The 25072-nt window shown below is 42.6% G+C and overlaps 1 protein-coding gene across 1 annotated transcript in view; it reads left to right on the top strand.

The window, feature by feature from the left end:
• LOC111145613 (glucosamine (UDP-N-acetyl)-2-epimerase/N-acetylmannosamine kinase) overlaps positions 1-24791 on the top strand; it is a 33242-nt gene extending 8451 nt beyond the window's left edge. Inside the window, exons 3-12 of the mRNA XM_022500622.1 lie at positions 3029-3480; positions 6902-7054; positions 9181-9393; positions 12851-12938; positions 13732-13942; positions 16021-16150; positions 16501-16722; positions 18599-18781; positions 21279-21395; positions 22615-24791. Of these exons, the coding sequence (XP_022356330.1) occupies positions 3029-3480; positions 6902-7054; positions 9181-9393; positions 12851-12938; positions 13732-13942; positions 16021-16150; positions 16501-16722; positions 18599-18781; positions 21279-21395; positions 22615-22850 (2005 nt within the window). The 3' untranslated portion in view covers positions 22851-24791. The remainder of the gene's footprint in view (positions 1-3028; positions 3481-6901; positions 7055-9180; positions 9394-12850; positions 12939-13731; positions 13943-16020; positions 16151-16500; positions 16723-18598; positions 18782-21278; positions 21396-22614) is intronic.
• Positions 24792-25072: the final 281 nt, after the last annotated feature.

Raw genomic sequence — 25072 nt, 5'->3', positions numbered from 1 at the left:
CCCATGTCAGGCTCTGTGGTGGGCGTGGAGTCTGCTTGAGATTCTCCCTCTCCCTCTGCACAGCAGCACCCCCACCCACCCACCCACAGCACAGGCATGAGTGTGCTCACTCTCTTAAAAAAAAAAAGTTGTTTTACTGTTGAGGTCTAAGCCCATGGATCAAACAAATTCTAAGAGAAATTAGAAAAATCTTTTGAACTGAATAATAAATATTACAGTGTATCAGAATTTGTGGGTATAGATGAAGGAATGCTTGGAGGAAGTTTTTGTCTTTAAATACTTCTGTTAAAAAGATGTTTAGAGGGGCACCTGGGTGGCTCAGTGGGTTAAGCCTCTACCTTCAGCTCGGATTATGATCTCGGGGTCCTGGGATTGAGCCCCGCATCTGGCTCTCTGCTCAGCTGGGAGCCTGCTTCCCCTCCACCCCCACCTGGCTCTCTGCCTGCTTGTGATCTCTGTCAAATAAATACATAAAATCTTAAAAAAAAAAAAAAAAAAAAAAAGTTTAGAGAGGCACCTGAGTGGCTCAGTTGGTTAAGCTTCTGAGATTGTCCTTTGGCTCAGGTCATGATTCCAGGATCCTGAGTTCGAGCTCCACCTTGGGCTTTCTGCTCAGTGGAGCCTGCTTCTCCCTCTCTCTCTCTGCCTGCTGCTCCCCATGCTTGTGCAGGCACACTCTCTATCTATCAAATAAATAAAATCTAAAAAAAAAGTTTAGTTAGTCTGTTAGAGTTTCTCTCTCCCTCTCCTGCTGTCTCCCCTCCCCGCCAATTCTCTCTCTTCTCTCTCAAATAAATCTTAAAAAAAAGTCTACTTCTTGGTTTGTCTCTCTTTTTTTTTCCCTTTGTTTGGAAATAACACCAATCTTACATAGACTCTTTTGGAAAATAGACAAGCAGGGAATTTTCCCAGATTGTTTTATAAAGTCAGCATAATCTTGGGACTCCAGGGTGGCTCAGTCAGTAAGCATCTGCCTTTGGCTGACGTCATAGTCCCAGGGTCCTGGGATCCAGCCCCACGTTGGGCTCCCTCTTTAGCAAGGAGTCTGCTTATCCCTCTGCCCCTCTACCAGCTTGTGCTCATTCTTGCCCTCAAAATCTTAAAAAAACAAAACAAAAAAAAACCAAACTTGATAATAAAACCTGACAAAGACATTTAAGAAAAAAATTCAGACCAGTATCTCTTATGAGCATAGACATAAAATTAAAAAAGTATATATTAAATCACATCCCGCAATTTAAAAAACAGGTAATACATTGTGACCAAATAGGTTGATCTCGGGAAATCAAGATTGATATAACATTTGAGCATCAGTGTTACTCACCTCTTAGCAGAATAAAGGGGAAGCACATATGATCATCTCAACAAATACCAAAAAAAATTGACAAAATTAACCCAGTTATGATTTAAGAAAACTCTAAGCAGACTTTGAATAGAAGGGAAATTCCCCAATCTGATAAAGTCCATTGGTGGGAAAACCTACAGCTAACATAAAAGAGAGAGCAAGGTAAAGATTTTTGCTTTTACCACCTCTCTTCAGCTTGTGCTAGACTATAACAGCCAGTGTAATAAAGTGAGAAATAGACAAGACATAGACTGTTTTTTTTTTTTTAAAGATTTTATTTATTTATTTCACAGAGAGAGATCACAAGTAGGCAGAGAGGCAGGCAGAGAGAGAGAGAGAGAGAGAGGAGGAAGCAGGTTCTCTGCTGAGCAGAGAGCCCGATGCGGGACTCGATCCCAGGACCCTGAGATCATGACCTGAGCTGAAGGCAGCGGCTTAACCCACTGAGCCACCCAGGCACCCCAGACTGTTTTTGTTAATAGACAGTATGATAGTTTTATAGGAAAATGCTAAGGAATCTATAAAATGACTACTAGACCATCCATAGTAAAATGATGTAAAGAATCTTTCATGATCTGGGATAATATTATACGAAATGGATTAAATAGATTATAAAATGTATTAAATAGGTTATAAAATAGATCATAAAATATACATAAAGGGGCTAGAAAAAATCAAAATGATTTACATTGATATTGTTGAGTGGCAGGTTTAGGGATGATAATTCTATGTATTTTCCAAATAAAAATATATTTGTAACAATTATATAGAATTACATTATATATTCTAAATATATCTATATTTAGGGAAAAAAAGCCAAATCTTTTTAAAATCTAGTCATAATAGAAAATTTCAAGGCATTGAGAATTGCAGCTGTTATTGAAGCATTAAAGAGACTTGAAATTGCATTTTTTAGCCAACTTTTAAAATTTTTTAATTGAAAGAATTTGTTTGAGAGAAAGTGTGGGGGGAGGGGCAAGAGAGAAGGAGCAGATTCCCTGCTGAATGCGAAGCCAGACCTAGGACCGTAAGGATCTTGACCTGAGCTGAAACCAAGAGTTCGCTACTTAACTGACTGAGCCACCCAGGCACCCATTCGTAGTCAATTTAATGCTGTAAAACCTACATTTACACCCCATTCCAAATTATGCTGCATTAGTGGTACAGTACAAATTCAGAAGATAATTTTCATCATTCAGAAATTTATAGTATAGTGACATGTCAAGTATTCTGATTTCCCTATTTTTTAAAAAAAAGTGTGCTTTGGTTTTATAAGTAACTTTTTTATTAGGTAGCGTATTTCTTTTTAAAAAATTTATATAGGGAGAAAGAAAAGAAGTTAACCACCAAAAACTCTGGTCTCTGTTTTAATAAAAAAATTCTCCTTCAGGTGCTTATCTATCCAGGTACTGACCAGGGCAGTAGTGAGACTTTGCGGGTCTGGATGTGCTGTCTTGATCTGGGTGGTGGCCGCAGGGGTATTCATGTAAAATAATCAAGCAATCTATGCACTTATGATCTGTGCTTTTTAGTTTTTGCATATACTTCAGTTTGTCTATTTTAACAAGTAAATTTTATAGAATATTTCTCCCTTCAGGGTTGATGTTACCGCTTTTTTCATATGTTTTTATGGCCCTGTGTTGAAGAACATGCTCTCATATCTTTATTTCTTTTCTGCTTTAGGAACACATACCGCATGATTGAACAAGATGACTTTGACATTAACACCAGGTTGCACACAATTGTTAGAGGGGAAGATGAGGCAGCCATGGTAGAATCAGTGGGCTTGGCCCTAGTGAAGCTACCAGACGTCCTTAATCGCTTGAAGCCTGATATCATGATTGTTCACGGAGACAGGTTTGATGCCCTGGCTCTGGCTACATCTGCTGCCTTGATGAATATCCGAATCCTTCACATTGAAGGTGGGGAAGTCAGTGGGACCATTGACGATTCTATCAGACATGCCATAACCAAACTGGCTCATTATCATGTATGCTGCACCCGGAGTGCGGAGCAGCACCTGATATCCATGTGTGAGGACCATGACCGCATCCTTCTGGCGGGCTGCCCCTCCTATGACAAGCTTCTCTCTGCCAAGAACAAAGACTACATGAGCATTATTCGGATGTGGTTAGGTACGTATCAAACTTTATTCAGTCTAATGGTGGTTTTTGTCTGTTTGGGTATGTTTCAGTTTTTTTTTTTTTTTTTTAGAAACTACTGAATGTAGAATATGCCATTAGAATTCAGAAGACTAAAGTTTTAGTTCATAGATCTCACCCTATGGTATGACTTCAACTCTCTGAGACTCACCTTTTCTGTGGAATAGTCTTACTGGATTGAATTTTTTTTAAATCTGTGCTATAGTTTATAGAATGATATGCTTTTAATCCATTAAATATGCTATGGGTAAATATTTAGTTACAAGGAGAGATCCTGATTATAACAACAAGGGGGGAAAGCAAGCTACAGAATTATATGTATAAATGATGCTATTTTAATAAAATCTGTAATATAATGGAAAGATGAAGAAGTATGTATACCAGATCATTTATAATGTTGACTTCTGGTTAGTAGAGTTATGGATGTTTTGGTTTTTGTTTTCCTGTATTTTGTTTTTTTGGGGAATGAAAATACTTTTTTTAAAAGATTTATTTGACAGAGAGAGTGTGGGGGGAGGGGTGAGAGGGAGAAGGAGAGAGAATCCCAAGCAGACACCATGCTGAGCATGGAGCCCAACTCGGGGCCTGATCCCATGACCCTGAGAGCACAACCTGAACTGAAACCAAGAGTCAGATGCTGAACTGTGCTACCCAGGCACCCCTGATAAAACTATTTTTAATTTTAACGTCTCTCATATGAGATTGTTGGAATACTTAGATAATATTGAACGCAGTAAGCTATAATTACTTACTAATATAAGGGGCTATGGTGATTATAATTAAAGTAAAAATCATAGTTGTACCATTAGTATTATTTCTGTAAATAGCCTTAAGTTCTGAAATCTTCACTGATCAATGATCTAGCTTCCTGGAAATTACCTTTTTTGAATAAGAGGAAAGAAAATTGTTTGATAAACAGAATGTCATTGCTTAATTTACAGCAAGAGTACTATCTAGAGGGCAAATCAAGATCATTCTTCAACATTTGGGACTCTCCTTTTTTAAAGAGGTAGATCTATAATATAATGAAATTAATCAATAGAAAATTGATTTAGTGGGGCACCTGGGTAGCTCAGTCGGTTAGCTACTGACCCTTGATCTCAGCTCCGGTCTTGATCTCAGGGTCATGAGTTCAAACCCTGTGTTGGGCTCCACAAAAAATTGATTTAGTGATTGTGTGTGACAGTGTGTGTGTGTTTGTGTGTATGTATGTATGTGTGTATAGATATCGATATCTATATAGATATCTATATAGATATATATATCTTTTTTGTTTTTTTACCAAGTGTGGGGAGGGACAGAGGGAGAGAATCTTCAGGCAGACTCCCTGCTGGGTGCAGAGCCCACATGGGGCTTGATCCCACAACCCATGAGATTGTGACCCTGAGACCCTGTGACAAGAGCTCAATAGACTGAGCCACCCTGGTATCTTGTGATTGTGTATATTAATTTAGATCACATTAGAACAAGTAAGGAATAGGGTTTTCCTATAATGCGTTAATCCAATCTATGTATTTCTTACCCTTGCACAGATATTAGTTCTCAAGGAGCCTGTCTAGATAATGCCAGTGGAACAAATTCTGTCACTTCAGTCTCTCCTTTTTGTATGCTGCTGCTGCTGCTTCTTCTTTAAAAAAAAAAAAAAAAAAAAATAGATTTTATTTATTTGAGAGAAGGAGAGAGGATGAGCTGGGTGGAGGGCCAGAGGGAGAGATAAAAGCAGGCTCCAGCTGAGCAGGGAGCCTGATGTGGGGCTGGATCCCAGGACCCTGGCATCAAGACCTGAGCCAAAGGCAGACACTTAACCAACTGAGCCACCCAGGTGCCCCTCCTTTTTGTATGCTTTAAGTGAACACTCTTGCATTCTGATTATTCTGTTTGCTCTAGATGGATTCTGAAAAACTATTTCTGAAAAACTTGTAATGAATAGAACATAACCCTTACAAAGCAAAATGTGGCAAGACTATACTTGTGGGGCTTAAGGTTCTATTTGGAACCATTTCAGCAGCTTCTTTATAAAAAGAAGGATGACAAAACAGCAAAAACGATTTTTTTTTTGTAAAGCCAGTGGAAAAGAAAAGACAGTGAGTCAAAGCCACCCACCCGTGGCTGTATGTTTTGTGCAAAACCTGTAAGTACTTCTCCACCTGCAACTTCGGATGGTATTACTCTGCTTCTAGGAAGAACAGGGTTGGGTAGGCCACTCAGAGCGTGCAATGTCATCTTCAGAACACGAATAAATAACAGTCCTAGTAAAAATATTAGCATATTGTTAAAAAGACTTGGGGCACCTGGCAGGCCCCATTAGTTAAGTGTTTGACTCTTGATTTCAGCTCTGGTCATGATCTCAGGGTCATGAGATCGGGCCCTGTGTCTGGCTCTGTGCTGGGCATGGAGTCTGCTTAAGATTCTTTCTCCCTCTTCCTCTGCCCCTCCCCTTCCCTCTCTTAAAAAAAAAAAAAGAAAAGGTTAAGAAGACTTGTTAAATTCCCAATAATGAAAGAAATACCACAGTAAATAGAGAACTTCACAACATTAAACAAAATGATGATACCTTAATGGAAAGTGTTGTGTAGAAGGGCTGAGTGAGACAAAGCAGAGTGATGTCAGAAATTGCACATTGAGGAACAAGAGGTTTCATGTTTAGTCTCTTCCTTCTGGTTCCCACCAAGGAGAAAATGCAGTAGCCCAGAGACATAAAGTTTAGAAGGTGGAAGGGTATCTTTAGGAAGGTACTGATCCGGGGCGCCTGGGTGGCTCGGTGGGTTAAAGCCTCTGCCTTCGGCTCGGGTCATGATCTCAGGGTCCTGGGATCGAGCCCCGCATCGGGCTCTCTGCTCCGCGGGGAGCCTGCTTCCTCCTCTCTCTCTGCCTGCCTCTCTGCCTACTTGTGATTTCTCTCTGTCAAATAAATAAAATCTTTAAAAAAAAAAAAAAAAAAAGGAAGGTACTGATCCTACACTCTGCAGGGAAATAGCCATAAATGTTATTTCTTGTTCTCTTATTTCTGCTGGCTATGCATTAAAGTTGTCTTGAACATCATCAGTTCATTCATTGCTGACAATTCATTAGAAACACTGGTTAGAAATGGGGACGATTTACATTTTTCTAATGCTTTGAAATATTTTGAATTTTAAAGCAATAGATTCTAGTGACTGCTGTTTAAAGTTACATATGTTGTTTGTGGTAGCAAGCGCCTTTTGCTGGATTCGAGGACTTGTTCCTCTGTGTTCTTACCATTTGATCCTATATTCAGATACTCTGCCTGGGATGTGGCAAACTGTTTTTATCTTGGAATTTTTAAGCACAGACTTTGGGATCTTTTTAGAATTTGCTTCTTCCTCTTTAAGATTCTTAACTAATGAAGCAGTGTGGTTTGATTTTTTTTAAACAGGTGATGATGTAAAATCTAAAGATTACATTGTTGCGCTACAGCACCCTGTGACCACTGACATTAAGCATTCCATAAAAATGTTTGAATTAACACTGGATGCGCTTATCTCATTTAACAAGCGGACCCTAGTTCTGTTTCCAAACATTGATGCAGGTAATTGAAACTGAAGTTATGCCACCAACTTTTCCGATGTTATGTTTCTATTATGTCTTCTTTTAACTGCCCCTTCTGTCTTGCTGATCTTACCATTGAAGCCATTGTAGTCTGAAATGCATTCCATTTATTAGGGGATCGCTGAGTTTGTAGCAGATGGAAGTTTGTGATGTTTTTGCCAAGTTTAGTAGAAACTGAATATGAAAGAAATACTACAAAAAATTTCTCCAGCCTCCACTCTAGTTCCAAATTTAGTCTCTTCCCTCCAGTTTCCACCAGTGAGAAAATGCAGTAGCTAAAAGACATTAACCTTGAAGGTGAAAGGGGACCTCTAGGAAAGTAATGATCTTAGTGAGTGCCATATAGCCACTGTTGTTATTTCTTGTTTTCTTACTCATTTATATTAGCTATACCTTGGTCTTGGGCATAGGCAGTTGAAATCTGGAGTGCCCAACCAGTTCATCCTCAAGCCTGATCTCGTTGACCTCCTACTGGTGGACGGTACTGTAGCCTTTGGTGCTGGTGAGACCTTAAGCAGGTTAACGGGAAGATGAGATATAAATGAGAAATGCAGAGCAGGGCCTGACACTGCAGAATTTTGAATTACTGGTTTAGCTGATGCCACTTACTGCTGAGATTTTAGGCATTTTTTTGATGAAGGAGGCAGGACCCTTCTCTGCAATACCAAGATGTCACCATCTTACTCTGAAGGTATACCTCTCCTAGTGTCTCTTGAATAATCTTTTCTCTTTGGGGGAAACAACGAAGGATCTTAGCTGGAAAAAAAGAAATTAAGACTCCCCAACCCAGGTTTCATCCAGGTGGTGTACTAGTATTGCAAAAACCTTAATATTGATTCTTCTAATCCTTTCAATTTTCTGTAAACATTTGGTAATTAATTATATGTCTCTCACTCAGTATTCATTGTCAGCGATACTGTTTGTTATATACATTCCTGATAGTATATGCTTTAGAATTAGAGATATCTTTCCTCTAGGAAAGTAAAGGGTCCAAGGAGTACCTAAATCATGTCTGGTACTCACCTCTCCTCCTCACAGGGTTTTTGATAAAATACACACAAGGAACAATAGGAAAAAACCATGGCATCTCTTTATCATTTTGTGATGTAGGGCCCAATTCCCCAACAAAGCAGAGTAGAAGTAGTGTCTGGTTTAGGCTTAAGGCCAGAGAAAGCCTTCACTGAGCCCAAATCTGAATCTTGGAATAGTGCCATCTTCTGGCATACCAAATACTACAGTAATTATAGTCAGTGACTGGCGTGCTCCAGCAGGACTGGGCATAGAGAGGTGGCCAGGCCTGCTGTAAGGACTTACACCCTGAATCTGTTACCTACCTCGCCACAGAAAATGTTAAAAAGAGAGAAAACACATGCATGTCCAGCTTTTCTTAAGTCAGTAGCTCCCTGCCCACTGGTGAACACAGTGTGGTAACATGGTGTGGTCTGTGGTCCCTGTCCTGCTGTCTAACCAATCTTGATAGCAACCTTGTCCCTTCTAGATGGTAGCTAGGAAAGGGTGAGAAAGAGGCAAGCCGAGCATTAAGTATTGCCTCCCTTTCATAAACATTTGTTTTAAAAATCATGCATTTGAAATAAAGTATCAGCTACAGTATCAGAATCTACATGTATTTTCTTGGCGCTCAGTCCGTAAGAGTGGGAGCGCTGTCCAGTTGAGCTGTTAAAGTAACTATGAGCCTAGTTGAGGCAGAGGCTCTCTGATCAGCTCGGTGTGTGGAACCCAAGACTTTTCAACTTAGGAACTCCCAGCCTAAGACATAGAGACTGCTGGAGTGTCTTTGAACCTCTTAATTGCTGTTTAAGGTAGAGCTTTTACTGGGGGCATTAATAAAAGGCAATTTACGTTGCTGAATCTGTTTGAAAAGTCCCAAATGCTGCTGTTTACAGTTCCTAGATGAGCTGAAGCAGAGAGCTGACCAGACATTTTAGCTATTCAGCATTCCTGAAAAGATCGGTAATTAAAGTTACCATCTCCCTAATAATCATCGTGAATTTTTATAGGGTGGTTTTTTGAAGTGGGGCTTTACTTACCAGGGGAAATGGTTTATCTCATAAACCGTTTAACAGGTGGTTCTTTCCATTTTCGCAGGGAGCAAAGAGATGGTTCGAGTGATGCGGAAGAAGGGCATTGAGCATCATCCCAATTTCCGTGCAGTGAAACATGTCCCATTTGACCAGTTTATACAGCTGGTCGCCCATGCTGGGTGTATGATTGGGAACAGCAGCTGTGGAGTACGAGAGGTTGGAGCTTTTGGAACACCTGTAATCAATCTGGGAACACGTCAGATTGGAAGAGAAACAGGTATTTACCTCAGTTTGTGTCTCAGCTGACTAGAAATATATATGGAATCAGTGGCTCCTGCCCACTGGTGAACACAGTGTGGTCGTTGTCCTGCTGTCTGACCAGTCGGATTAGCAACTTGGCCTCCGTTGGTGTAAGCAGTAGCTAGGGAAGTGTGAGGAGAGAGGCATTAAATATGGGCTCCCCCTTATACATCTGTGACATTTATTTTATCATGTATTTGAATTATTACAAGGTTTGCATGTATCAGTGCTGGAATGCACTTTTATGAACAAGTGAGTGAATGAGGTAAATGGCCAGTTGTCGCCTAAAATCTATAAATAGCACAAAGTGATTATCAATTTTTTTATGCTTCCACTTAACATTTTTATTGTCTTTATAATGTCAGAGCTAAGATTTTCTTTTTTTTTTTCTTTTTTTTTTTTTTAAAGATTTTATTTATTTATTTGACGAACAGAGATCACAAGTAGGCAGAGAGGCAGGCAGAGAGAGAGAGAGGAGGAAGCAGGCTCCCTGCGGAGCAGAGAGCCTGACGCGGGGCTCCATCCCAGGACCCTGGGATCATGACCTGAGCCGAAGGCAGAGGCTTAACCCACTGAGCCACCCAGGCGCCCCAGAGCTAAGATTTTCTTAGCTGATTATGGTCTTTGATGGCCGTGTTTAAGATAGAATGATTGTGTTATAAGTATATGAATGCCAGTCTTTCATTTGTGGGTACAGTAGAGTTCCTTTAATGAATACTTTAGAGCATGGAAATTCTAAATAAGATGCCCCCTTAACAAAAGTGTAAGAAGGATAATTATTAATGAATTTGCTGGTCGAGTTAGATCTTACTAATATTAGTCCAAGTTCTAATAATATCCATATAAATATATTTCTGTAGCTAATGGAAGTATATGTACTCTGGGGGTAAAGAACTAGACTAGAATCAGAGAGGTTCGTTCCAGCTCTGCTCTTTCTGTGTTCGTAGTTGCTAGCCTAATTTTCTGTTACCTTTAGGTCTTCTTCCTCTTTCATTCCCAATGTACTACTTTGTTCCCCACTTCACAGAGAAAATACAACCCATTGAATGGAAATTCTTTCAACTTCATTCATTAAGAAAATATTTAATAAGCACCTACTGTGTTTAGGTACTGGGATTTGGCGGTACATTATACTAACCCGGGCTGAGCTCTCACGTAACTTTATTTTAGAGGGAGGGGAGATTGATGATAGACCAAAAAAACAAGTATCAGACCTTCTGGGTGCTGTGTAGCGTGTAACACAGGTAATATGATGGGATACATTAGATGACAAGGCCTCGTTGAGGAGATGACACTTCAGCTGAGACCTGAGTGACAATGAATCTGCTATGTGAGGATCAGGGAGGAAAAGAGGGAACAGCCAGCGTGAAGACCCTAAGATGGGAACAAGCCTGATGTGGCTGAGAAACAGAAGGGCCAGTGTAGCTGTAGGGTAGTAGGCAAGAGAAAGAGTGAGACGAGATGATGTTGGAGAAGGAAGCAGACCTCCGTAAGCCAGGTTAGATAATCTGGGATGTATTTCTAAGTATCATGGGAAGCCTTTCTAAGTATTTATGGGAGGAGGACACGATGTGACTTGTATTTTGGAAAGACCACTCTGCTGCTCCATGCAGAGTGGAGTATGGTGGGACAGGACTGGAAGCAGGGAGACCACTTCAGAGTTTCAGTTCATATGAGAGCTGATAGTGGCTTAGAGTACCTGGTAATAACAGAGAGGAACAAAGTTTAGGTCTGGGGTTTGTTAGAGTACTTGCTGCTGCTTGGATGTGAGCAGTGAAAGGAAGAAACTTCTGGCTTTTTGGATTGAGCAGCGGGGTACCCTTTCCTGACAGAGGGGACACTGCAGAAGGAAAACATTTGGGAGGGTGGAATTAAGAGTTCTCCAGTAGCCATGTTAAATTTGAGATGCCTATCAGATTTCAAAGTGGACATGGCAAGCAAGCAGCTCTGATAGTTGTAGGGAGAGTCAGAGTTGGGAGATAGAAATTTGAGAGTGATTGATAGTGGATGGTGTGTAGTTAAGATATCCGTTCATCTGCTATAACAGAGAGACCCAAAATAATAGTGTCTAAATAAGTTAGATTTTCTTTCTCACTGGTATAGCTCCATGGTCATCAGAGAATTAGCCTCTATCTGTCTTCTTGATAGATGCTCCAACTCTTGCTGTCAGGTCCACATTTTAGCCATTGGGAAGGAAGAGAGGAAAGGTGTCCTTCCTTATAAAAGTACAACTTGGAAGTTGCAAATATTTCTTCACATATCCTATCAGAATATAGTCACAGGGTCACATCTAGCTGTAGGAGAAACCGAAGAATATAGTCTTTAACTTAATTATCAGACGTGCAGCTAAAAATTCTGTTACAAGTACAGAGAAAGGGTATGGAGGATAAGGGTGCCCTCTGCCAGAGATGTCATTTCAAACGAAGGGACTACATGAGATTGCCCAGGGGCGACATGTAAATAGGGAAGAGAATGGAGCTCAGGACCAGCCGCTGGAGCCCTTCAGCATTTAGAGTTCCAGTGAGGAGGAAGGGGCCGGCAAGGAAGACTGAAAAGAAAATGCCAGTGGGGTCAGAGGAAATCCAGGAGAGTGATAGCAGTGAAGCCCAGAAAAGAAATTGTTTTGAAGAGACGGAGTTGACTCTGCGGAGAGCTGTAGGACTGTGCGAACAGACAGTTGAACACTGGATTTGCAGCGGATCTTCTGTTGTCAAAGGCAGTCTTGTATGTTCTGTCACCGCACTTAGATAAGCACATGCCTATCCATCCTTTTGTTCTTACCTACTTACTTTGGAGGGTGTGGCATCTTTCTGTCCTGCCATGTTCTAGATCCCCACCCTTCCTGCCTTTTCTGGGACCGCAGGGGCATCCTTTCTCTGCCATGGATCTTCAGCCTCCTTCTCACTGAAACATGCCTTGGCCTCTCACATCTTAGAAAGAACAACCCCACTCCTCTCTCTAGCTCCCACTCCTCTCTTCTTAGCCAGATCTATTGAAAAATATGGCCATTTTCACTGTATTGACTCCATCACATTGGTCAGAAAATACATGGAAACAAAGTGGTTGAGCAGCCAGCTGAGTAGATGGAAGGCAGGCGGATGGAGAGAGTGGACACACTAGATGACTAGGGCGGGGAGGGGTACGCAGGTGCTAGATTCATGCAGGTCATTTATTTCAATAAATCAATAAGAACTTGATTTATTCTCTTTGGGAATAAAGAACCCTAGTGTTCTTAAGTATTTGATACATGGAAATCTGCCGAGAGTGCTTTAAAACGTATAAAGGAGAAAAGAGGATGTTGCTCTAATGGACTCATTTGAAGTCCTCTGGGTTTCGGGTTTAATTATGAGCACAGCACAACACATTGCTAATTTCTTTATTCTTTGGACATTTCCACTTTCAAATCATTGTAATGTGTCACTGGGTTCACCTAGGGGAGAATGTCCTTCATGTCCGGGATGCCGATACCCAAGACAAAATACTGCAAGCATTGCACCTTCAGTTTGGTAAACAATACCCTTGGTGAGTATATACTCCTTCTAAAGTGATTTCAAAGGGGAGCTGCCTTGGGTACCATTTTTAAGCTGTGATCATTCTTCAGTCATTTTAACAGAGCTTTCATTCTACATTCATCGGGGTCCCCTAGCTGCGAGTGAGACAGGGCTTGCTGATAGAACCCCTGTTATTCTACCAAGGGTTCAGGAGGGTAACTTCTTTTATTTGTCTCAGTTAATTAATATAGCACTTCTGCCAGGAAATACTTCTTGAGTCTATTTTGACTTTTTGTATCGCTTCTCGGCCTTTTGGCTAAGATCAAGTGTATTTTGACTTTTTGTAAATAGTAGAAAATAATTGATTTTCTTTAAAAACAGTCTAGTTCAACCTTGTAATTTAGACTGCTCTCCTCTCTCTTTCAAAGTAATGAGATTTTCCTATATTTGAATGTTTGAATTCTGAAAATAACCATTTTTCCCATGAATGCAAAGATGAAGAAAGCAATAAATAAATAAATTTGTTGTCCCAAACTAGGTTACATTCTGAAATCGGCTTAACTAACATAATTTGTCCTTAATGATAGAGGCATTCATTATTGGTATCTGAGGCTGAAAATAGCTGTATTTCAGTCAACAGTAGAATTAGACCTTCTGTGAGTAATGTGCACATACTTACTATGTTGCTGGTGATATCAGATGTTATTTTAAAATGAAGAAGCACAACTTTTTTACCTGAAGTCTCGGTTTCTATTAGCACCATGTCCTCCATGTCATTTAAAATGTATGAGAGAAGTGTTTAATTGACTTTTTTGATATTGCAGTTCAAAGATCTATGGGGATGGAAATGCTGTTCCGAGGATTTTGAAGTTTCTTAAATCTATTGATCTCCAAGAGCCACTACAAAAGAAATTCTGCTTTCCTCCTGTGAAGGAGAATATCTCTCAAGATATTGACCATATTCTTGAAACTCTAAGTGCCTTGGCTGTTGATCTCGGTGGGACAAACCTCCGTGTCGCAATAGTCAGCATGAAGGTAGAATTCCTAAGTCTTAACTTCGTATCTTATGTAAATGATTTTTTTTAAGTATGTTTGGAAGGTAGGACTAGAAACATACATTAGAGCTTGTAATCATTTGCCCACAGTATTGACATTTGGATCCATTACAATGTTTGCCTCACTATTTTACTAAGCATTAACATTTCAAAGAAGTAAAATTTTCTGGGAATCCAAGTTAGTAGACTTGAGTTGACAGTGGGAGACCCCTTACGCAGCAGAGAGGGCTTTTGCCATCTAGGAGACCTGGAATTCTGTACTTGGTAAAGCATGGAGCGTGCTGATTACTGTCACTGTCTAGGGAAGGGTGTCAGCAAATGGTGAAGGGAATCGCATCTTCTCTAGATAGAACATGATTTTAGTTGAGTACAGCATACCTTCAGTCCCGTAACCAAAAGATCAACACAGTGTTGACAGAAACTGAGAGTGCCTTCATAAAAACATAAATGGTTCATGTTAAAATGACCTCTGATGACTTAAGAATAAACGTACTAGAAAAACCTTTGAAATATTGTAGGTATGTAAAATTTTAGGAGTCTGTGAGAAATGGCAAGGATTTAAAAAATAAAGTTGTTTAGGTCAAATAAAGCAAAACAAAACATAATTTTCTCAAAAGAGACCAATGTCTCCTTTGTAAATACTCTTTAAAAAGCATTAATAGAAGGTTTTCTTAAAGATGATCTTTCCGTATCACTGGCCAGAACCCTCTGTAGTGGTCAAATTCTAGAAACATTCCTCTTAACAAGAAGAAAAGAAAGATGTTTTCTGCAACATTATTGCACATAATTCTGGAAGTTAGGAAGAGAATAAAAGCAAGGGACAGACAGCACAAGTGGAAATTGTGCACAGAGTAAAACAAAAAATATTATAGACAATATGAATAAATAAGCTTGCAGAATTAAAAAGACACCTGAGCAAAATGGTTAGATGTTAGGATAAATATGTAAATATCAGTGAGTTCCTACTTAACATGAACTTTTAGGCAAAGATTTTTGAGTTTTCCTGTGAGTGTTTGTTAGCTGACTGCACATTAGCATTACCTAGAAGCTTTAAAAAATATATAGATACCTGGCTCCCACCCCAAGACTAACTTGAATCTCTGGGCAACATCGGTATTTATTCAAAGTCCGGGTGATTCTGCTGCACAGTGAACATCGAGAAGCACAAGTTAGGTTTGCTTTCTTGTTTGTTTATTTAGTTTAAGTAGGCTCCACAGCCAGCTTTTTTTTTTCTTTAAAAAAGAAAAATTTTTTAAAAAGAATAATTTAGGAGAAGGGCGCCTGGGTGGCTCAGTGGGTTAAAGCCTCTGCCTTTGGCTCAAGTCATGATCCCAGGGTCCTGGGATCGAGCCCCACATCGGGATCTCTGCTCGGCAGGGAGCCTGCTTCCTCCTCTCTCTCTGCCTGCTTCTCTGACTACTTGTGATCTCTGTCAATAAATAAATAAAATCTTTAAAAAAAAAAAAATAATTTAGGAGAGACTCTCCTTGACATAGTATTGAAACATATCACAAACCACAGTAATTTATTTATTTTGTGGGGGCGGGCAGCAAAGCAAAGTTTATTGAGCAACAGCAAAGTGATAGTACAAAGCTCCTAGGGAGGGAAGGGGGCCTGAGAGGGCTGCCCACAAAGCGTGGTAATGTAAACATCGTAGAACCCTGCTCTTTCGGCTTTCCTTTATGGGTGATTAAAGCTTAATCTCCTTAGCATATTTATTTAATGGCCTTAGTTTTTAAGCAAGGAAATTTGGTCACCCCGAAAGAGTAAACTATGACCTTCTCACGAAGATTGAGATGAGCCAGCATTCACTTGGCGTGGTGAGGGCCCTGGGTTTGCTTTGGAGCTGCCACTCCTGGGGATGGCTTCCCCAAGACGGCTGGGGTGGACCCCAGGGCTGGCCCACGTGGGAGCGGCTCCCCTCCGAGCACTCAGCAGGGTCTGCAGGCCTCTCCATCCTGTAGCGAAGCCTGATTCAGCATGAAAGAGGTCAGAAAATTCACAGGACGCTCCTTAGGTAAGATCAGTGAGATAGGGCTTGTTTGTTTTCTCTTTTAGGGTGAAATTGTTAAGAAGTATACTCAGTTCAACCCTAAAACCTACGAAGAGAGGATTAATTTAATCCTACAGATGTGTGTAGAAGCTGCGGCAGAAGCTGTAAAACTGAACTGCAGAATTTTGGGAGTAGGTGAGCTTGTGAATTGCATATTCAAGAAATGTTCATTTTGATAGAGAGTTTACTGAGTTCTGATGCATGACTGACCCATCAGGTCACTGCCCTGTGTATGTGGCTCCAGGTCCTGTCTGTGGGTCCCAAGCATGGGGACTTTCTGGAACAGCAGCCATCATTATGGGTACAGTGGTGGGGAGCTGCAGATGTAGCTCAGAATTGCCTGACATTTCCTTGCAGTCTCTGGTAATATTTGTCTTAGGAGATTTTGGGTGAATTAATTTGTGTTTGAAACCCAGAAAGTGGGCACACTTTTTTCTAAGATTGCTTATGAGAATTGTTTTCCTGGCGTGTGTGGTGGAGCTCAGGTATTTCTACGGGCGGCCGTGTAAATCCTCGGGAAGGAGTTGTGCTGCATTCAACCAAACTGATTCAAGAGTGGAACTCTGTGGACCTCAGGAGCCCGCTTTCTGATACCTTGCATCTCCCCGTGTGGGTGGACAACGATGGCAATTGTGCTGCCCTGGCAGAAAGGAAATTTGGCCAAGGAAAGGGCCTGGAAAACTTTGTGACACTTATCACAGGCACAGGTGAGTGGAGTAAGTGAAGGTCGCTTTGGGAGTTCGAGTGTGTGTTCGGGCATGCCCTCAGTGTCCTCCAGGTAGCTCGTAAGTCTGCTTCAGTCTCCACCTCCTGCTTGAGTAGAGCCAGAAGGGGAGCCCTGTGTGAGCGCATAGGGCCCTCCTAGGCTTTCCTAAGCATGTGCCCTGCCCTGGGTATGCATGTGGACCTCAGACTCCCAGGGACTTGTCAGAGCTATTCAGAGCCCTTACTCCCTGAAGCTTCTCCTTCCCAGCTTCTCCTCCCAGTCTTTTTGGTTAGTATAATATTTGCCTCAACTAGCAGCTGTTGTCCTGGGCAGCAGAGACTAATAAACAGATTTTTCCTTTAAATGTCTTTGACAACACTCCTGCACTCCCCGCCCCCGCCCTGGGTAGCCCCCTCCAGTTCTGTGGTAGATGACATAACAAACTCTTTGAGCTGGTCCTCTAGGAGCTGCCAAGCAGGTGAAAACAAACTAGAACGGTTTTTTGAAAATAGTTTGTCTTGCTTACTCCAGTACTGCCATCTTTGCTGAGAATGTGGGCTGGTTCAGGGCTACCAAACAGGGGAGCAGGTGTTGGGATCAGAAAGTGCCAGAAAACCTTATTAAAATTCAGCTGTTTTTTTTTTTCCTTGATTAAGCATTCCTCTTTTTGTTACAAACTTGTTAGTTTCCAGAGTTCCAAAAAAATTGGTTGTGACAGTTTTTGCCGATTTATTCATTGCTTTAGTGGAGGGATGGACTTTTGGAGCTGCCTACTCCCCCATTTTTGCTTATGTCCTGCTTTGTTTTCCAAATGAGGAAACAGACTCAGCCAGTAGGTGGTTGAGCCACCATGTGATCCCAGATAGGTCTAACCTCAAAATGTGTGTGCTCTTCAACTCTCCTCTCTACCTCCCCTGGAAGCTCAAGCCCTTCTCCTAGTCTCAGACACAGTTTTAGCAAGGTTGCATATCATTTCCTAGATGTTCTGTCAGAGCGGACAGTCTGCAGATTAGAGGGGAGGAGTTGAAGAGTAGGTGCCATGGGAAGTAACTGATGGCAGGATAAGAAAGCAGGGCCTTCTCAGGCTTTCCTCCTTAATGACTCCTAAACTCCATGAAACAAGAGAGTCATTGATATTCATAATCACTGAGTCACAGATTTTTAGACGTGGTGCATTAAGAAGAGGCAAAATCATATTTTGTACGCTTTGTTTGAGAAACAGGGTGGTACATGATATATTTTGGAAAGATGGTCTTCTCTTGGGTTTCCCCTACACCAGAGCCCAAGATGAGGACTTAGGGTATTTTATGTAGGAGGTGATCCTGAGAAGCGGGAATGAAGGAGCGGGAAGAGAACAGAGTAGGTGGAAAGCCATTATCCAGGTTGTCTTGAGGGCAGTGGGGGCTGAAATCTACCAGAACCTCCCAAGAAGTCTGCAGAAGACCATGCAGAATTGTCCACTAGACTCTGCTGGCTCTTGTCTTGCTTGGTTGAGGACATCCTGTGCTCTCATGGGTGATGAGACTCTTTATTGTTAGAGATGGCCTTGGTGAGGAGACAGGCCGTGAGAGCCTGAGGTGGCATACTTGTCACACAGTGAGTCTGAGCCTACATGGGTCTGTTCCCCACAGCAGTCGTTGAAACCACAGCGAGCCAAGTAGATGCAACACAGGGTTGCGACATTAGGGTTAGGGTTGGGGATCTGCTTAAAGCATTTCCCTCCAGAATGCTTCCAGGTGAAACGCTGGTACTTAGTTAAATGTCAGCTACTTAGGAAAGAACCCCACGTGCCACACTGCTAAACGGAAGAAGCGTTGCTGTATCCCAGCTTCCTGTGTGAGCTGAGAGCCACCTCAGTGACTGTTCTCTCGCTGCAGGGATCGGCGGGGGGATCATCCATCAGCACGAGCTGATCCACGGAAGCTCCTTCTGTGCTGCAGAACTTGGCCACCTTGTTGTGTCTCTGGATGGACCTGATTGTTCCTGTGGAGGTCGTGGATGTATTGAAGCCTACGCCTCTGGAATGGCCTTGCAGAGGGAAGCAAAGAAGCTACATGATGGTTGGTTTCTTTCGCCTGAGGAATTAAATAGTTAAACAGTAGACAAGTATTTCAAAGTAGATGTTCCAGAAAGAGCTGGATACTGAAGCCAGAACTTCTACCCTTCTCGCTTTCTGGAGGAAAGTTGGGGCTTCCTCATGCCCAAGCTCTGAAATCCCCTTAGTCCTGACCCATCTTAACACTTTCCGCTCCGTGTGGGGATGGACAAGGGTCTTGTACTCCGGACAGCGGGGAAGATTTGACTGTTGTCTCCTCAGCCCCTATCCCAAGCATAAGTGGATTAACACATTACAGTTGTGAGCTCCAAGAAGTCTATTTGAATTAGTTGTTTCTGGACATGTTATAAAAGTCAGGATGGTTTCTGGTCTAATGCAAGAGGGAGTCATTTACTGTCGTTATAATATAGCGTCAGGTGTGCTGAGAATGCTGGCCTGGGAATGTATATGCACATAAGGACACCAGTGTTCCCTCCTTGCCCTCTTCATACAGGGAAGGGAGTGTTAGGGTGCTCTCTGGGGTTGAGAGAGGCTAAATAGAATTAGCAGGGCAAGTTGGGATGAGCCCAGGATGCTCTCAAGCCTGGGAAACAGTGCTGTAGGAGCATAAAGGGCAACATAGGGTCAAATGTTTAAGATGTGAGGCCAAGACTAGCAGCCAATGGAGAAGACATTGAGAACTTCTGGGGGGAAAACCATGGTCATATCTGAATTTTAGACTCTTCACGAAACTGAGCTCTTTGTTTTTGGGGAGAAAATTACTAGTTAAGTGGAGTAGCTTTAGATGGTGCCATTCTAGATTGACTTCTGGTTTTCTGGTCAGATGGGTTGGGAATATAGGAGGAGAAACCAGCTGTGGCAGAAGGGGATGGTTGGGTGCCTGTGGGACGTCGCTGGAAATGTGCAGGCGGCAGCTGGCTACGGGGCTCTGGTGCTCAGGAGAGAGGACTGGGCTAGAGGTGGGGATTTGGGAATCATTAGCACTGAGGTGTCAGTTAAACCTCTGCACGAGATTTGGAGGGAGGCAAGAGTCCGGGGTGGAATCCTGTAAAACAGCATTTAACAGGCAGAAAGGAAAACCAGGAAAAGGTAAAATCACAGAAGCCGAAGGGAGAGTTTCAAGGGGGGGGAGTAGTTGGAATGTCAAGCACTGCTTATGAGTAAGAGAAAATCAGAAGAGTTCCTATTGGCTTTGGCCATGAGGACATCATTTGAAACCCTGAAAAACTTTGTCAACTTCATTTTTATCATTAGCCTCCCTTAGGGGCCTGTTCAGATATTTTTTCCCTAATCATGGCCCCCACACATGCTGCTTCAGTACTGCAGATCCACTGTTTATCTGTTTGTGTTTATGTACTATTTGTATAAAAAGAGTAAGCTTTTTTTTCTCTTTTGTCTCAGAAACTAGTTTTTGTTCCCCTGGGGGCAAATTCATGTCTTAAAAAAGCACGAATTCAGTGAATTCAGTATTGGGAACAGAAGCCTGACTGCACTGAGGGAGAGGGAAGAAGTGCTTTGAGGACAGGGAGGCTGTGAGCGCCTGCAGGCGGCGGGGACGGAAGTGAAGTTGGAGAAAGCAGGAGAGAAGGGGCGCTTGAGTCCCCACCGCAAGGCTCCCAAGGAGTGGGGGGATGAGCTGCAAGGCCTGGGCGGCGGGCCTGAGAGATGGAGAGGGAGCGTGAAGGTGTGCAGATACAGATGTCTTTTAGGCAGGGGCAGGAAAGTAATGGAACCCCTGCCTCGTGGGGTCCTCTCTCGGAGAGGTCAGCAGTCCAGAGATCTCGTGATGGTGGGGACGGGGTAGAAGGTTTGAGGTGGTGGAAACTGAGAAGGGCCCTGAGGGGGAACAGGAGAGAGCTGGCAGGGCAGCTGTGAGGAGACCCCAGGGCGGGAGGCGGGCGGGAGGCGGGCGGGATAGCAGCCTGCGTGTTGGGATTTGCTCTCATCAGAGCCCAAGCATGATAGCAGATGAGGAGGGAGATGGACCTGGGTCCATGACGGGCAGAGTGCAGGGCGGGAAAGACAAGGACTGCAGATAGTGGACCTACTTACTGTTGAGTGAGCACTGACTCTGGCTCTCTTTTTGACTGAGCTCTTTTTTTGTCCATGATCTCATATAGTTCCTCAAATAATCCTGCTAGGGTACGTGGTGTTACCCCCATTTTCTAGAGAAGGCTCCAGAGGTGATGTGACCTGGATGGGGCTGTGCCGCGGGTCATGGCCGAGCTGGCGACTGAACCCCTGTCCATGTCAGTGCTTTAGGCGGTGCCCTAGAATGGCGGGGGTGGGTGGGGGGAGCTGCAGGTGACGGGACGTGCACCTGGGATGGATCAAGGAAGGAGAGAAATAGCTGAGTCAGTGAGAAGTCGGAAGCTTGAGGGCTGGCTAGGAGGCTCTGGTGGGAGGGCTTGCTGCCCTCGGGTGCAGGCGGACTTCTCAGCCCGGCCCCCTGCAGGGCTGCCACAGCTCGCTAATGACTGCTGCTTCTCCCCGCTGCTCAGAGGACCTGCTCTTGGTGGAAGGGATGGCAGTGCCGAAAGACGAGGCTGTGAGCGCGGCCCATCTCATCCAAGCTGCGAAACTTGGCAACGTCAAGGCCCAGAGCATCTTGAGAACAGGTGAGGGTGTGGCTCCGGTCCGGGCAGCCCTGCCATGGGTGGGCCCTCGGCCTGCCCCGGGCTCCTGCACACACCCAGCTTCCCTCGGGACCAGCGCTCTGGAACGTGTGTTCAGAGGTGTTTTCCTGCTTTCTGAGAGAGAAAAAGGGAATGGCGTTTGAGGTATTTGGCAGCACTGCCGTTATTAAACAGGTTTTTTGTTTCGTTTTACGACTATGAATAAACTACTTGTCCATCTTATAGGAGAGTAAGAAAAAGTATCACTTCAAGTTTTAACCATTCAGAGATGAACTATTAACATTTCCTTCCAGTCTTTCCTTTTTTTTAAACATAGTAGAGATCATATGGTATAGTATATAGTATACCTAGCTTTTATTTTTTAATACCTAGCTTTTAAAATTTTAAAGCATAACATCATTTTCTCATATTAAGAATAAATCATGGGGTGCCTGGGTGGCTCAGTCATTAAGCATCTGCCTTTGGCTTAGGTCATGGTCCTGGAGCCCTGGGATTAAGCCCCACATTGGGCTCCCTGCTTGGCGGGAGGCCTGCTTCTCCCTCTCCCACTTCCCCTGTTTGTATTTTCTCTCTCGTCTCTCTGTCAAATAAATAAACAAAATCCTTAAAAAGTTAAAAAAAAAATCACACAGCTCTTTACAACCACCACTTTTCTGTTACATAGTGAGAATGTACTAAGTATTCCGGGCTGCTGACTCTTTTCTACCATGCTCTGGTGGGTTTTTTGTTATGGTGGGTTTTTTTGTTTTGTTTTGTTTTTTATTTTTTATTTATTTTTTATTTTTTTTTAAAGATTTTATTTATTTGACAGAGAGAGATCACAAGTAGATGGAGAGGCAGGCAGAGAGAGAGAGAGAGGGAAGCAGGCTCCCTGCTGAGCAGAGAGCCCGATGCGGGGCTCGATCCCAGGACCCCGGGATCATGACCTGAGCCGAAGGCAGAGGCTTTAACCCACTGAGCCACCCAGGTGCCCCTGGTGGGTTTTTTTGTTTGTTTGTTTGTTTCTTAAAGATTCTATTTATTAGAGAGCCAAAGAGTGTACTAGCAGGGGGAGTACAGCCAGCTAGCTGTACAGGCAGAAGGACAGACAGACTCCCCACTGAGCAAGGAGCCCAGCGCTGGCTGGAGCCCAGTCCTGACCTGAGCCACCCAGGCTTGATTTGGCTCTCAAGATTTACTTTCTTTTTTTGTTTTCTTGCAGCTGGAACGGCTTTGGGTCTTGGGGTTGTGAACATCCTCCACACCATAAATCCTTCCCTTGTGATCCTCTCTGGAGTCCTAGCCAGTCACTACATCCACATCGTCAAAGACGTCATCCGCCAGCAAGCCTTGTCCTCAGTTCAGGATGTAGACGTGGTGGTGTCGGATTTGGTGGACCCTGCCCTGCTCGGTGCCGCCAGCATGGTTCTGGACTACACGACTCGCAGGATCTGCTAGGCGTCCCAGGGGTGCACCCGGACCGAGACTCTTAAGCTTCTTCGTGGAATCAGGTTGTCTTTTAGACGAGCATTTCTTAAAAAGCAGATTTGGTATTTAAATTTGGTATTTGGCAGGTGACTTCGGCAGTTAAATTTTTGCTTTTAGTCTCCTCTTCCGAAGCCACCTTTCCCAACCCCCATTTTTGTAGATGCTGCTCCTTCTGGGGTCATTTCAGCTCAAACCCTCTAAGCACCAGTCACAATCTTCTGTGCCAAAGTTGCTGTGACAGTAGACAAGGACGCCTCAGGGCTCTGCTACTAGATGGACCACGTAGACCTACAGGCCTTGCCTGAGGCGGGGCCTCAAGACTGGAGTGTAGATCGTTCATCCTTCCTCCTCTGGCCCTAAACTCCGATTGCAGAAAGGGATCCGGTCAGGAAACAGAAGGAAATCTCACTGTGAAAGGCTTGAGTAAACTTTTTTTAAAAACCGCTTTCCTGAGGTATTTTTAAAAGTGTACAATTTGATAAGCTTTGACATATGTATACCCCTGTGAAACCATCACTGCAGTCAAGACATTGGACACCTCTGTCATCCCCAAATGTTGTTTCCTTAATGCTGTTATTTATGACCCTTGCAGAATCTTGAGCAACTTTAGGGATCTGAATGAGTCACCTTCTTGACCTTGTCCTTATCTTCTTAAGGACAGCTGAGAAGCCATTAGGACTTACAGCCTTTGCAAGGAGATTAACCATCCCCAAAGGATCTTTGCTACCGACAGATACCTCTCCCTTCAATAACCTTTCCTGCTAATGTTGAGTATGACCTTGGGAGTATCCATTAAGCGAGTACTTGTGGAGCTCGTATCTGTGAATCTGGATTCTGACTAAATAAGATCCTGTGCTTTCACTGGTGTCAGGATACAAAGGCCAAGTTTCTTACTCTCAATTTTAACCTAGAAGAAATACTAAGACCCTCCATTTGTTAAGTGCCTACTGGATGCCGGGCTCTGAACTAGGTGCTTCATATACATTATTCCTAATTCGTACAACCTGGGAGGTAGATGTCCTCATTTCCATTTTATACAGCCCCAAACTAAGTCCTGATGTGCTGCAGTGATTACCTAAAGCCTTGTGGCTAGTGAGTCTTAGAAACAGGGTTTGATCCCAGGTCCCTCCGTGTTTTTCTGCTATGCCACACAACCTCTCAGATAAGAAACTTGCAAAATGTGAATATATCTTGATTTACTTCATACTACCAACAGCTTCAGTAAGACTGACTCAATTTGTCTTTGATGCTGTCCTTCAATGATAAACTTAATCAAATATTCCTCTATGTTGTGGACATTTTGCCTATACAGTATTTGGTCCAGTGACAGGTTTTTATGGGTACTTTTAGATGATCTAAAAAAGCATATGCATGTTTTTCAGATTTTAATTTTAGTAAAAACCTGAAGGTTTGCATTGTTTCGGTGTTAGCATACAAAATAAAGTGAAAGAATCTATATTGCCACTTCCTTCCTGGTGGTTAATGTGAAAAGATAGGTTGGCTGATTCTTAGAATTCCACCAGCCCTGAAATAATCTCCACATCCTGGTTATTGTTGAAAAATTCCACAGTGATTCCCAGGAAGGAAGCTGGTCGCTTGGCCATTAGCGCCCCGGTGGAGGTAGCAGACTGTGAAGGGCATTGGTTGTCCCTTGGCGACATCTCTGACTGCCCTGTCCACTAGATAGGTGCATTGCTACCAAGTTTTATTCCAAATATTTGGAAGGATGGTACTAAATCTAAAACCAAATCTTAGTTTTTATTAAATTCACGAAAAGGCTAATATATTCCAACGTAGTTATTACATATGCTTAAATAATCACATATTTATTTTAATGTAAATATTTTTATGTTACTGTTCTGAGCCAAATTCTAAAGAAAAAATAAATATATTTCTCTGTGGAAAGCCTAACATTTTTGCATTTTGTTTTCTTAATTAACTCTCTAATTAAAATCCCTTTCTAGAAGAGATTTTGTTGCACTGCTTGCTTTTTGAAGGTCATGTAACTTCTTAAGGCATCTAATATGAATTTCCTAACAGTAACAATTTTTTTGATAATAGGGAGCATTAATGTATTATTTATATATATTGCAAAATGATCACCACAGTAAAAGAACCATCACCGTACATACAGAACTATTCTTTCTTGTTACGAGAATGCGTATGATCTACTCTTGCAGCAGCTTTCAAAT

This window comes from Enhydra lutris, unplaced genomic scaffold, assembly GCF_002288905.1.
Source record: "Enhydra lutris kenyoni isolate GAN:26980312 unplaced genomic scaffold, ASM228890v2 scaffoldscaffold13, whole genome shotgun sequence".
Taxonomy (NCBI): domain Eukaryota; kingdom Metazoa; phylum Chordata; class Mammalia; order Carnivora; family Mustelidae; genus Enhydra; species Enhydra lutris.
Note: the sequence above shows the minus strand (reverse complement) of the source record. Positions and strands in the feature narration are given on the sequence as shown.